The sequence below is a fragment of the Aedes aegypti genome, chromosome 3 (assembly GCF_002204515.2).
Source record: "Aedes aegypti strain LVP_AGWG chromosome 3, AaegL5.0 Primary Assembly, whole genome shotgun sequence".
Classification (NCBI taxonomy): Eukaryota; Metazoa; Arthropoda; class Insecta; order Diptera; family Culicidae; genus Aedes; species Aedes aegypti.
In genome coordinates, this window is record NC_035109.1 from 132,541,388 (window position 1) to 132,556,268 (window position 14,881).

A 14,881-nucleotide genomic window follows, 5' to 3' on the forward strand; every position below is an offset into this window, starting at 1 on the left:
TTTTATTTATATAGATAGATAGATAGATTATGTTATTTTATTTCAATTTTTATGTCTTTAAGGACTCTCAGGAAGCTGCTGACCGCTACAAGCGAAACATTGAAGTCGTTGGAGTGGATCCCTACACCGTGCGCACCAGCCAAACTGATATTCCGCAAAATGTTACTTTTGCCCGGATTTACCAGTTCATGGTGGTGGATCCGAATTCCCCCCCCAATAAATCGTTTGTTGCATCGAGGACATCGGTCATCTGTAGAATGTGGTCCGTAAAAACGTCATCAAGAAACGGTTCCAATCCAATCATACCAGAATCGAATATGTTGTACCTTAAAGAAAACCATCGTTAATTTCGAACCGTGTAAGTATTTGAATCTGACTTGCTTACTTATGGGGCATACCAACTTGATCATCCTGCATGTACACATAGCTGGTTGAAACGTCGCAGGAGGTGGCTCCGTTGCTTCTTACTTCATAAATGTTCCGCAAGACATTGGAAGGGCATTTGATTGGCGTGCTTTCATTATCAATTTTCAGCACAGACTGCGAGCTTGAAGCTTCAAGACTCCTGAAGAAATGATTGAAATAGTTAGGCAAGTTTTTTGGCAAACACAATCATGTTAATTACCTTAATTCCTGATTCAGCGGATCACTGTCGGACGGAAACTGTAGCGATGGGGTACCAGCGCTGTTGGAAGGCGATGACGATACAACAGGAGCAATTTCGGAAACACCATTAGGTTCTCCGTCTGTAACTTAGCTTTTTTCCGGTCGGGTACATCGAACTGATGTGCAATCTGGTTCGCACGGGTGTTGGACAGATGCAAACTTGGTGTCGAGTGGACATCAATAAGTGCTGCAGGCTGGCCCGAAACTAAGTGCCGGCCGCATACGCGAACATGTGGAGGCGGATCCTTCAGCATCTAAACTTTCAACCACTCTGACCTTCTTTGTTGCATCACCGTGCGTGTTTTTACATTGGTTCTTTTATGGAATAAAAGCCGATATTTTCATCGTTACTGTAAGCTCCGCAGCCAAGAACTACACACTTCACAACCATTTTTAACACTTCGACTTAGATTTCGACGATGTAGTAAACAGAGTAAACAATCAACTATGACGCTTTTGATTTTTAGGTTAGTCAAAGGAAAACAAAAACAACGTTTACACGGTATTATATGCGCTAGTGTACGTGACGACAAATGTCACTTATCTCTATTATACCCAAGTAACCACAAGCATTATAACATTGCACGTATTCTACTGCATATCAACACCATTGATGCAACATTGCTTTTATTCAACAAATTTCAAGAGCTGTCAAGCAATGAAGCATTAACCCTACATTACAAATGTATCAATGCACTAACATCACTTTATAAATTGTACTGCTGCATTAATATTACTTTATGAGTTGCTTCATTGCTTTATCGTCCTTTTTGCATTAATTTAACTGTAAAAGTGCCCTTCTCCACTTTTAAACTACTATAATGGTAGGCTTACGGCAATGCAGCTGCATTATATATGCAATTATATAATGCTCCATGGTTACTTGGGTATAGTTTTCAAGTTAAATAATTTTGGATAGTTTATTAAATTTCAGTTGCATTTCAACTAATCCACCGATGGAAGAAGATTACTTAAATAATCGTTACATTACATATAACAAGAAGAAAGTTCATTCACAAATTATAGGCTTCAAAGAGCAATTGTTTAGTTATCATCGTCCACGGCGTGAGAGGCGTGTGTTCTAACCACTACACCAGGTCCGTCCCCGAGGACCTGGGATCAAATCCCATCCCCGAGTCAGTTACAGACAAAAAGTTCTAGTGACGACTTCCTTCGGAAGGGAAGCAAAGCCGTTGGTCCCGAGATGAACTAGCCCAGGGCTAAAAATCTCGTTAATAAAGATAGAAAAAAAAAGTTATCATCGTCATACAACGCAATTTAAACCGGAGCTTAGATAAAGTTCTTTATGAATTTCGTCACGATAGCAATACTCCTCTCGCGCCAAAACGTGTTTGTTTATTTTGCTCAATAGGTTGACGATTTGACGGTGCAATAGGTAGACTTGGTTTCAGTCTTCGCGTAACTCTCTATTCATAGACTCTGGTGTGTTTCAGCACACCGTGCTTAAGCGGATCCCAAAGCCCTATCTCAATTTGTACATCAAAAATTTCAGTTTACGTTAGAAATACACGTTTTCTCGTTTTTCAAGTGTTTTATATTAATTTAAGTCCATAAAGTTAATTCATTCGTATTCCGAGTTAATGCCACACTGTTGTTTTTAACTTAGATTTTGAGATTTTTTTTTCGTGTACCTTTTGAAATGTTGGTTTTTTTTTGTATTTCAAAACAAAAGGGCAAATGTACCAAATGCACCAAAGGGAAAACTGCAAAAACTTGGTGATATAATCATATAATATGTGATTTTAAGGTATCAGTCGATAGATCTCAAATCCTTCATCATATGAAAATCACGATTGATTTAAAATTTCACTGCAGAAAGCCTTGCACCAAAAATAGGAACACTGTAGTGGAGGTATGTTTTTAGAATGGTTCCTTTAATGGCGCAAACTATTGATTTTTTAATGTGACCCTCCACTATAGGTACTGATGCACCACTATAGGTGCAAAGAAACAAATTTTTTTAACAAAATAATTGTTTTAAATAGTTCAACGATCAAAATTCATGAATTTCTTGTATCATTTTTGCATCGTACGTCATAGAAAAATGTCACTTAATCATTATTTAGTGCATAACATATTAACCCACTACAGTCGAATTTCGTTCGTTGCACTATCTTTAATTGGGCTCCCGTTAGGTGCAAACGTCATTCAGACAAACAAACGTCATTCAAAGACATATAGCTCCATTTATCAATGTTGGTAGCCCTGAATTTCCATTGTATTCAATATTTTGACAGCTAAAAACCTAGCCCGATTAATGAAAGTCTTTCACTAGGTGGGCTATAGTTTTAGTGCAACGAACGAAAGTTGACTGTACCTCCACTATTGGAGCTACCTCCACTAAGGGAGCGTTTGGCCTACTTCAATGAGAATCTGTTGGGAGAAAATGAAGCAATTTGGTACCGTAATCCGGGGTAACATTGATCATTTATCTGTGTGTTTCTATAATATTTCGTATAAAAATGAAAATGTTACAAATTTTATGTTTTTTAAACAAGTACTGCCAACCATAGCTCGAGACTATATAATGTATTTTTTTTTTTTTTTTTTTTTTTTTTTTTTTTTTTTTTTTTTTTTTTTTTTTTTTTTTTTTTTTTTTTTTTTTTTTTTTTTTTTTTTTTTTTGAAAGATTTAAGCATGTTAAAAAGAATGTTTTAAACGATTTTTTGATTTAGCTGATACGGGGTAACATTGATCACCTATGTAAACAACGTTCTGTAATATTGAAAATGTCGTCACTTACTTAAATCATGACCTCTGAAGCCAAATATGAAGGCCAAACGCTTACAAGTCATTTACTTTTTGAGTTATTTCAATACTAAAAATAGGTACCTCGAACTACGGAATACGCCTAAAGGTAGGCATTTTTCTAAGGGAATTTTACATTCTTAACAGTAATTCGGTAATGTTTTGCCTAATTGAGCATACTTATAAAAGTTTCGACAACGGAATCGTTTTCGGCGATGCCATTTTTAGTAAGAACCACATTTTTCTTGCTTATATCGTTTACAGAACTTATGTGAGACATGAATCTTCGGTAGTGTCGTCCATAACAATTAAAATAATTATTTCGAAAAGTTAACAAATTTACGCATAAGATAAACGCAATTTTCGCAAAAATATTAACTTTTATTAACTCATGAATATAAGAAAGAGAATGGATTTGGAAATGTTTCATCAATAAATGATACAGTCGCCTCTCCCTCCACATCTCAATATCGAAGGGACCATCGAGATAGGGAGAGATCGAGACAAATAACAAATTTTTGATGAATACTAGATTGAAAAACACTCCGTTGAAAAGAACGTAATACACAAACAAACGTCATTTTGCGCTCCCAATTTGTTTTGAATCCCAATATTTTGGTCTAGTCACCTTCGATATTGGTCATATCGACATACGGAGAGAAAATTGAGGACGAAAAATCAACAGAAACACATCGAGACATGGAGATATCGAGATAAGGAGGATATCGAGATATGGAGAGTGAAAATGTATGCAGACTGAAGGGACTTATGAAATCATCGACATATGGAGAGATATCGAGATGTAGAACATCGAGATGTGGAGAGTCGGCTGTAATACGAACTTCTGATGAGATGAGTCATTCCTATCAATGTTACCCCGCTGATCAATGATAGCCCGGATTACGGTACTACAATATCTACAAAACCAGATGACCAATGATCAAAACCAAAGATAAAAGAATTCAGTGAGAACTTGTGAAAAAAATATATTTAAAAACACGTTATCACGTTTTAAATACATTTTGTGGACACTAATGATGCTGCCGATTGAGGGAATATGAAATCGACCATGTTGTACATACACACCAAACTAAAAAAAAATGATTTCGTCAAAAAGTTGCACATAGCAAATTTAAACATTTAAATAAGAACTCTTGGTAGCTGGCACCTACTTTTCGAACAAAGGGATTGCTGTAGGCAAATGCTGTAAAAGAAAGAATTGCGCTGAGTCGAATCGTCACGAGTGGCGTGATGGCATGCATTCCCTGAACTTATGGTGCGATACTCGTTTTGTCAATAGCGCACTCGGCACTTCCACAGTAGCTACAGTCCATCTAAGCAGTTTTAACACTACACGCAGCACATACAGACAGACAACTTGCATAACTGCCGGACAAACGTGACTGGCACATGCTTAATACAAATAGAACTAATCATTGATAATTGATAATACAATTAGTGAAACGAAGCGTGCATTGATGATTTTTGCGATGTTTTTGATAGAAATTTATTTAATGAATATGCTACATAGATTAAACGTACCGTGAAACGGGGTATCTTTGATAATGCGGGTGACTTTGATTGTGGGGGGCGCACAACATACTAAGCCTAATAACATATTTTTTGTAAATCAGTTGAGCAAAACGAATGCAGAACTATCTTTGTTGGAAGCGATAACATCTAAAACTTTATATTCGAATATTAAAAATCTATGAGATTTTAGCATTTTTAAAACCCTTACAAACAATCTGTTCTTCGATCATCATTTGATGAAATTTTAAAGAGTTCGTTGCTTATCCTAGACAGCCCAATTATAATAGCAGATAAAATCGATATGAAATCTGAAAATTGGTGTGCAATCATTTTGGACTTCATGAACCCTAGAGCAGTTAAACCAGGTATTGAGTACAAGGTTCATTGGAAAACGATTCTTATTGTTCACAGTACGAGAGCGGTGGTGCTGACGGAGCCTAAGCGCTAGTACTCTTCAGTTAAAATATCCAAACCACAATACTGAATGCTTTTTTTTCTCAGGAACTGTATTTCCTCAATCAACCATGTAATAAGAGTTGGTGAAGGTCAATGCCAAGAGCAACCAATCATAGTTACTCATTGAACATTTACACCAGACCTACCATAAATGAAACCCAGGGAATTGCTGATACGCTCGAGAGACTTTGCCGTGATAAGCATGCATGCCACCGTCAAGTAGTGGTCGGTACAACATCCAACTAACTATGTTAACAAACTCGAATGTAAACAACATGAATGATTGAATTCAAATTTTTTCCTCCAGCACACAGAACCGGCTTCAGTCAGGTCAGATGTTTTGTCTTTTTGTTTATGAAATCACAAATGGCGATAAATACTTCAATAAATAAAGAATAAGTTGATAATTATTGCATCACTTTCAGACTTGTGCAATTATCAGTGACATGTCGATCGAGATGGAAGAAAATCAGCGAACCGTTCGCGAAAGGACTTTGTTCGCCCACTTGGCTTCGTTATGCCTGATGGCGCTTGAGCCTGTAAATAAACGTTGTCATATATCAGAAGCTGGATGAAAATCAGGAACAACGCGCGAAAACCTGAGAGAGCGCTAATTTTTCATTTCAAGCGAAATTCAATCAGTTCGGCACAGTATTTGTCAAAAAAAAACTTGATGCTTTGCAACGCTTTGTCCAGAGAACCAAGAAACGATCCAGATTGACAATCTGGAAATTTTATCTAAGAAAATATAATTTTATTTTTCCCAGGATCAGGAACTTCAGAACACCTTCAAAACCAGGTGACCAATAATTAAAATCTATACAGTTTCTGAGAATTGAAAAGCAGCTTGTAAAGTTACTGCAAAATTATCGAACACAAAAGTTATAGCGTTTGAAATTTTGTTTGCTATTAAATGCGGCCCTGGAAATCAGAGGCTTGTAAGCACACACTTTTCAAGTAATGTGTCATTAGTTTGGCAAAAAAGGCACACATTTGTTTGCTTTATATTCCGTTATGAATATGAAATTTGTACCAATACACATTTGAAAACTAATTCATGCGACACTTCGAAGACAAGCGTAAGAGATCCATATAAATGAATGGTTCTGTCAGCATACTAATAGGCACTATCGAATCGGGAGACAAATAGCGTGAATGTATTAACGCTTGTGATTTGCTATAAATGAACACAATTTGTCAGCTGATTGGCATAATTGCTTATTTTGCATTTGCACTTTCAATTTATCAGACACTCTTGCGAAACTGTTCGTTAGGGAATGTGGCAAGCGTGTGTCAGCTGTCCGGAATGGTAAGAAATTTTTCAAACGGATATCTTTTGTCTAGAAAGAGCTAGATATGTGAAACGAACGGAAAAAAAAGGCGTATTAAAATACCATTTCCATTTGTTTTGTGATATAAGGTTGATATGTGATGACTAATTGTGAGTGCTTGTAAAATCTAATCCATAGTATTCTAAGCTACATATTGGAAATTCACATAGTTGATTTAAAAACTTCGCGTTGATTTACTACTTACGATCAGGAAACTGAATATAAAAATATCAAAAAGCATGACTTATAAAATGAAAAAAATTAGGCTCACATACGGTAATTATGATCTTCTTAATGCGTGAGACTGAAATTCATAATGCGTTCATTAATTATTTCAGCTTCTAAAAATAAGGAACTAAGTAAACTATGACCTGGAACCTAATTTGGCCGAAAGGGTCATTGTACCATTAGTGCGCATTCAGTTCCACACTTTTGGCAACAAAATGGATCTGGAAATGGAAAGATGGATCATTTTTCTATACCATTAAAATTTGAAAGTTTTTGTAAATATTACCGTGTCTGTAGCTTCAGTCATTTAAAGAACAGATTAGCAACACACCGACTACATTCCAGAGCTCCATCTTCGTCGATATATCCCTGAATCCCACCAACTACTAATGGCAATCGTATGCGCTTATTTACTTCGGGATGGTTGTTTGCAATACATTCGCTATGTTTCATGAGGTCAATAATCTCCATCAGTAGCTCAACTAGAAGCCAACCTCTTTTTTCTGGACTTTGTACTGTGTGACCAGCCCACTCGAGTCTGCCAGTAGGTAACACACAGAAAAAAAAAACACTTTTATTATTTTTAGAGTATTTCTGGCAAAATCTTTGCGGTTTTGAAAAGGTTTCCAATACAATTTTGGGAGTACTAGTGGTAACAGGAAAAAAATAAACTTTTGAAACATTCTTCGGAGATTTTTCACCAATTATTAAAGGCGTGACTATGTGGATTTCTAGCAGCTCCGGAGCCCAGCGTGTGCCTGTAGTTTCCGCACCTGAAGATTCCTATCGGGTTCTTGAGGTTCCAACAGACTACTTGATGGCAAGACGAAGTTTGCCGGGACCACTAGTTTAGAATAAAAAATATATGAAACTTATTCGTGTATTCTACGAAATAACGGCCGCATTTATGGATCATGAGATGTAGTTGTTTATGTTTGCCCTGTTGACAGCAGTCAATTCAAGTTATGAGATGCTTTACTTTGTCAGAAACATAAATAACAGAAGCCATTCTAACTAACGGAATTTTCTAAAATTTTACGCGATGGCCTTAAAGTTGAGCTGATTTTCAATGTTCTATAGATTAGAAAACTCATGCAGTTTTGTAAAATCCGGAGCATTTTCGTTTTTTTTTTTTTGTAAATACCTCTTTGTAAGAATAGAGTAATAGACAAGGATGGAAATCTAGTGATCATGATAAAACAAATGATGCATCGTGGTTATTCTTTATCATGCGATCATAGCAACAACAATAAACCCTTAAGGTTGGTTTGCTACTGACAAGAAAAGGAATCGCCTATCTCGATGCGTGAGAAATTTCTTCCAAGAAATGGTCCAGGAAATCACATTTTTCTGATCGCAGTATGCAGTTGAGAAGAAATGTCATTTCAAATGGGGCTCTCTGTAGGAAATTTCTTGACGCATTCAATCAAGAAATTTCTTTACTTTTTTTGAGCGAAACAGCATACTTTCATTTTTGCGGCTTCTAGGTATTGCAAATAATCCGGACCTACCTCTATAAGTTACACATTCGACCTTACGTTTCATTTAAACTATCGGCTATTTTCGGCCCAATGACTTTTGCGGCCTAACGACCCTTTAGGCCTATCGGCATCCAGTTTACTGGCCTTCGGCCTAACGACATTTGGCCTAATGGCATTCGGCCTAAATTTTTACTTCCAATAAATATGAAAAATAGTTTTCTCTTCAAAGAACAGCCTAGGGGTCATGCACAAATTACGTCACGCTCCAAGGGGGGGGGGAGGGGGTCGAGCCAAGCGTGACAAGTCTTACAAAATTTTCGGAGGACTCATACAAAAAGTGTGACAAAGGGGGGGGGGTCGAAAAAGTTGAAATTTAGCGTGACATAATTTGTGTACCATCCCCTATGACCAAAAGAAGGAAAAATCTCTTTTGAAAATTTAAGCAATTGTAATGCAAATAATCGTTATACCAGTATAACTTTAAAGGTTTGCCGATGATTTAAAGAATTTAAAATTCCCAAACTATGAGCTAAATTATCCCTACCGCCGAAAGTAATAAAACCAGTATAAATTGAATATGGCACGGTAAATGGCTGAGCATGGCTTACCATTGGTACCTCGCGTACCTACAGGAATAAATTAGACCCCTTTATGTGGTCCTTAGTCTCTTGCCCAGCAACTCCTATCCCTACCTCCTCGCGGTACCGGCCGGGTACGAGTAACCTCTGGGAAGATCGGGTAACCAACCCCGATGGGAACTCTGGTCGTATACTGACAGAGAAGGGGGGGTTTGCTTATGCAAACCTAGAGCGTCTGTACATCATGTTAGGAGCGGCTCACAACAGTCTGTTTCCCATGTCAGGGGCGGCTGATCATCGTCCGAGTGCCAGTGAAGGACTGCGCACTATGGTCCTCCGCACGCTTAGGGGAAATGATCCTCCGGAAATTTTTCAACTTCATCGGGAGCACACGCATACTCGCCGACGCGTTGAAGGACCGCAGATTCTACATCGTAGCGTTGCCAGAAGTGTGTTGGAAGGGATCAATACTGCGAATGTTTAGAGGTAACCATACCATCTATCAGAGCTGCGGCAACCCACCCGAGCTAGGAACAGCTTTTATAGTAATGGGTAATATGTAGAGATGCGTGATCGGGTGGTGGCCGATCAATAAGAGAATGTGCAAAATGAGGCTTCCCAAGCCACGACGTCAAAATCATCATAGGAGATCTAAACGCTCAGGTTGGCCAGGAGGAGGAATTCAGACTATTCGACTATTCAAAAGTTCAGTGCCCACCGGCTGACGAACAAAAACGGCCTGCGACTAATTGATTTCGCCGCCTCCAAGAATATGGCCATTTGTAGCACCTACTTCCAGCACAGCCTTCCATACCGATACACCTGGAGATCACCACAGAAGACAGAATCGCAAATCGATCACGTTCTGATTGATGGTCGGCACTTCTCCGACATTATCGACGTCAGCACCTATCGTGGCGCTAACATCGACTCTGACCACTATCTGGTGTAGTCAAACTGCGCCCAAAACTCTCCGTCGTTAACAACGTACGGTACCGATGGCCACCCCGGTATGACCTAGAGCGGCTTAAGCAACCGGATGTCGCAGCTGCATACGCGCAGCACTTCAAGGCTACATTACCGAAAGAGGGTGAGCTGGATGAAGCCCCTCTTGAGGACTGCTGCAGAACATCAAAAGCAGCCATCAACGATGCAGCTGAGAGCAACGTCGGGTACGTTGGACGGAGCCGACAGAACGATTGGTTCGACGAGGAATGTAGGCAGATTCTGGTAGAGAAGAATGCAGCGCAGGCGGTCATGCTGCAGCAAGAGACCCGACAGAACGTGCAACGTTATAGATGGAAACGATCGACAACGGACCAGATCTTTACTGTACGGCAAATCCTCCAAAAATGTTGTGAATACCAGGTCCCAACGCATCACCTTTTCATCGATTTCAAGGCAGCATACGATAGTATCGACCGCGTAGAGCTATGGAAAATCATAGACGAGAACAATTTTCCCGGGAAGCTCACGAAGCTGATAAGAGCGACGATGAAAGGTGTGCAAAATTGTGTGAAGGTTTCAGGCGAACACTCCAGTCCGTTTGGATCCCACCGAAAACTACGACAAGGTGATGGACTTTCGTGCCTGTTGCTCAATATTACGCTAGAAGGTGTTATGAGGAGAAGCGGGCTCAACAGCAAGGGTAAGATTTTTAGATCCAGTCCATTTGTTTGCTTCGCGGATGATATGGACATTGTCGGCCGTACATTTGACATGGTGGCAGACCCTTACACCCGCCTGAAACATGAGGCAGCAAAAGTACATAACTCAATTCAATAAAAGGTGGAAAGCAAACCCCACTATTCAAACGAAACAAGGAATGTGTTCATCCACTGTTAAATTTGTATTCAACAGTCTAGTTTTTGATGAATTATTGAAACAATCATTACCGTGGGTGACTCGCTTAACGAACACATTTTTTTTTTCGGAAAATTAATTGCTGACATCGAAGAAGACTTTTTAATAACTTTTTGTGACGATATTTTTACCGCATATAAACTTGGTGCAAATCTCTCACAAATATCTACAAAATATGTGTGGTAGATACGATAACTAGTAATACAATTGCCAATATATATAATTTTTTTTAAAGAAGAGTGCTGACAAAACTGGGCTCTTGTACATATGGACAGGTTTTCGCAAGAAAGAATGGTAGTGAGTCGAACTTCAGATGTATAAAAACATAACAAATGGCTTGCACGAAACTTTTTCGAAAGAAAAGCAAGAAAAACTTAATATAAATTCATTTGGCTAAGTTTTGACATAGTTTCAAGAACGAAGCATTACCTACAGATCTAACAACCATATTTAAACTTTTTTCTTCGAAAAACAATAGTCTACCACGTTTCTACACATTTTTTAAAACCAACTTACGAAATTTTTTATAAAGTTAAAAAATTTAAAGATTTTATTTTGAATTTCTAATTTTCAACTCTCACGTGACTAATTAAAATAAAAGAAAAAAATAAGGATTAAATCTGACGAAAATGATCTAATGTTCAAAATTTGAGTAGTAGAGTTTGATTTTAGTCGTTGAACAAATGCAAAAAACTAAATATATAGTTTAAGCTATTGTTAAATTTGGGTAAGGTAACTTCGATTCTGTAAAAATGAGCTGAGAAAAGTATGCTAACCATCACACAGAATGTTTATTTTCCAGTTATGCTCTTTGGCTATTGGCATCATGTTCCTGTATACATGAAATAAAGAAAGTTACAAAAAATATCTGAATATCATCAACAATAAGATTCTTCAAATTCAACGTTTTTTTTATATCCGTGCGCCGTGACGTCTCCAGAAATTTGATAAGGGCGCCATGATCTGTAAAAGTTTGAGAACCTCTGGATTAGATCACTAAAAGATCGATTAATGATAGTTTAAATTTCATGTAAAAATTGATAACCCAGTATTTTATAAAACTTCGGCGACCTGTAGCCAAAAAATATCGCATTACCAAAACGGGATCAAGTCTCCCCTTTCTCCCCTAGTAGTGATGACTTTTTGTCAGCATGATTTATGCAGATGAAAAGTTTTTTTTAATCTCAAACCGCGAGCAAGTTTTCAGCAGCACTATATCAACCAAATATGAGACAGACTTTCTACGTCAGTACACTTGAAGTCATTACGCCAATTAGTGTAATAGGGAAGTTAGTTGATCATTGAATTGCGTGTAGACAAACCGACTTACGAGATGGGAACAGCTTGAGAGACGAAGGCCTCTAATTCCCGCTTATTAGCTAAGTCATTTGAACACATCACTCAACGGGCCGTAATAACGCTAATGATATACACACAATGCGCATGATTGAGGTACACTAGGTGAGTCATTTATTGACAGTTACGATAGTCATATTCTTCTATTAACAAAAATCACAAACACACTAAATACACACTACACTTATGGCTGGTCCTGCTTGGTTGGCTCCAACTCCTTAACGGTCTTCTGCAACGTGTCAACCGTTGCGTCGTACAATTGCTTTAAAGCTGTTTGCACTTGTTCGGTAGCACCTCGGCTAGATTCTTTCAATTGTTCTCCGGTTTTCTGTGCCTCTGTCAACAGCGACTGAATTCTAGTCTGAACAGATTCTTGATATTCCTGAGCCTTCTGCACCAGCTCGGGGTTCTTTTCGGTGAGAGACTTCCTAGTTTCTTCGATCTTTTCGTTCAGTTGCTTAACAACGGGGTCCAAAATGCCTGAGTGCTTCTTCAGTTCTTCGTCAAGTGATGCCTGGACGGTTTTCAGTTGTTCTACGTATTTATTGGTGTTCTTCTGGATGGTTTCCACAACTTCGTCGTTTGACTGGAATCCCAGAGATTTCAAAACACTTTGATTTAGGCCAGTTAACGCATCATGGGCTTTCTGTTGAATTAAGCTCAACGTTTTGAAAAAAGTATTCTCCTCTGGCTGAGCTGGAGCTTCGCGAGTTACACGCGCCAAAGTAACCTATCAAAACAATACCAAAAAAAAATTATTGGAAGATCAATTATATCATGGAGTCACGTTCGAAAACAATTCCACTTTACCTGAACAAGGCAAACAGCCAGAATCATAAACATCAACTTTGCCATCTTGAAATTATCTTCTGTCCGCGGGAAGAATAGGAAATCACACCGTGTTTCGTACCGTCCAAAATCAGAACCTTGACTAATCCGATCCAATAACGTTATGTGGATTTTATACACGGCACCAACACAAAACTGCTCCAACGCGTCTCACCTTAGCCAGTGATCAGTTTCGAGCGTCGAGCTGTTGTAGATCCGATAACACAACGCCAATAAGCGAGCGAGGACCCGGTGTGTTCACCGGCAAGAGGTTGTGATTCTATTTACCCACCTACTAGCCACAGACTCAGAATACGTTGTGTCTGTCTAGCAAACGACCATCGAAAAAACGCATCACACTGAGCCGCTGATATGGAATCGATCGTTTCAGTGTATACACGCACGTAAGCTTTATGAGCTCAGAATTTTGAGTTTCATTTATAGGGATATATTACATTCTATTCCTTAGGTGTACAATCAATCTTAACCTTTTTACATGACATCAAGAATGGAAAGCTGGATATATGTACATGGATTAAAATGGATGAAAGTGTACTAATTTATCCGTTTTACTGTAAGATAAGGGAAGACTGTTCAATTTATAACCCTCAATTAACTGTTTAATATTAACCAGCCCTCATAAATAATCCAAAAAATAACATTTGCAACTTTTTCGATTTTCGTTACAAAATGATCATCTTTAGAGGGTTATATCTGGGTCATTCATGGTCTGATTTGAATGAAATTTTTACAGTTCTTCAGAAATAACTTGAATTTCAACATATATTTTTGAGTGATATTTTCAATCACGAGTTCAAAAGCAGTAACAATTTGGCTAATGTGAATTTTTTGATCTTTTATAATTGACCTAACTAAACATATTGAAGGAATAGCTTCATAGTACCTTCAGCAAAGTTGTAGATATTGACTAGATGAACAAGTTTACTCAAAACAATTTTTGTGTAGGGGTTTTGAGATAAATAGTTTTCAATTTTCCGTCGAAAATTTTGCTTTAGTTAAATCAATGCACTGATGATGGAGTAGACAGATGTTAATGTGATGTAGAATGATCCGATTTGTATCGCAGTCGGCCTGTACAAATCAGACAATTTTAAGTGTGGATAGTGATAGCGAGCAACTCTGGTTTTGTCCAATGGTGATGGACATGGTGATGGCCAGTGGATCTTCAAAATAATCAAAACGTCTGATATGAAAAGCATATATAGGCCTATTCAAATGACGTCTCAAATCAGCTGATCGGGAAGCACTTTGACATTTCTCCTATGAAAATGACAGGCCCGTGTTAGCACCGGTCCTCCACCGATGTAAACAAATGCATAGACGGATCTGTCACATGAAAAGGCCTATTGTGCCACCTTTAGCTTATGCGTTTGATAGAACAGCAATGATGTCAAAATGTCATATTACATTTACACGGAGAAAACGGAAAACCCATATTTGAGTATTTTATAACTTATTTTTGAGTTATTTTTCTCCCCCTTTTTCATTCGATCCTTCTATTATTGTCAAAGAGCGAAAAGAAAAACAACCCAAAAACCGAACCTTTGTGCGTTACCCCAGATTTGAGTAAGTGGCATATTTAGTACTGGAAGTCGAGTTATTTGATCTGCCGGTTGAGTGAAAATAACTTAGCCAGTAGGTATTATTTCATATGGTTGCAAATGAAAACATCTTCTACCCCATCAACTGAATACAGTCAACTCTTTCTAACTCGATATTGAAGGGACCATCGAGTTAGGGAGGTACCGTTTTGACTCATATTCCGAACACT

The 14,881-nt window shown here is 38.1% G+C and overlaps 1 protein-coding gene and 1 long non-coding RNA gene across 2 annotated transcripts; both read right to left on the reverse strand.

Moving 5' to 3' along the window:
• On the reverse strand, positions 1–1,211 carry LOC110678016. Its single transcript, XR_002501387.1, has 3 exons — positions 626–1,211; positions 386–565; positions 1–326 (listed from the first exon to the last, which is right to left on the reverse strand). It is a non-coding gene; the product is annotated as an uncharacterized LOC110678016 (long non-coding RNA).
• Positions 1,212–12,352: 11,141 nt separating this feature from the next.
• Positions 12,353–13,382, reverse strand: LOC5571084 (apolipophorin-3). Its single transcript, XM_001659474.2, has 2 exons — positions 13,072–13,382; positions 12,353–12,991 (listed from the first exon to the last, which is right to left on the reverse strand). Exons 1-2 carry the CDS (start codon positions 13,114–13,116, stop codon positions 12,446–12,448), a joined length of 591 nt encoding a protein of 196 aa, XP_001659524.1. The 5' UTR covers positions 13,117–13,382; the 3' UTR covers positions 12,353–12,445.
• Positions 13,383–14,881: the final 1,499 nt, after the last annotated feature.

Excerpts from the sequence above, each read along its gene's own strand:
- LOC5571084 (XM_001659474.2), bottom strand. The coding sequence starts at position 13,116 with ATGGCAAAGTTGATGTTTATGATTCTGGCTGTTTGCCTTGTTCAG. Across the intron at positions 12,992-13,071 it reads TGGCTGTTTGCCTTGTTCAG|GTTACTTTGGCGCGTGTAAC; the intron begins GTAAAGTGGAAT and ends TTGTTTTGATAG.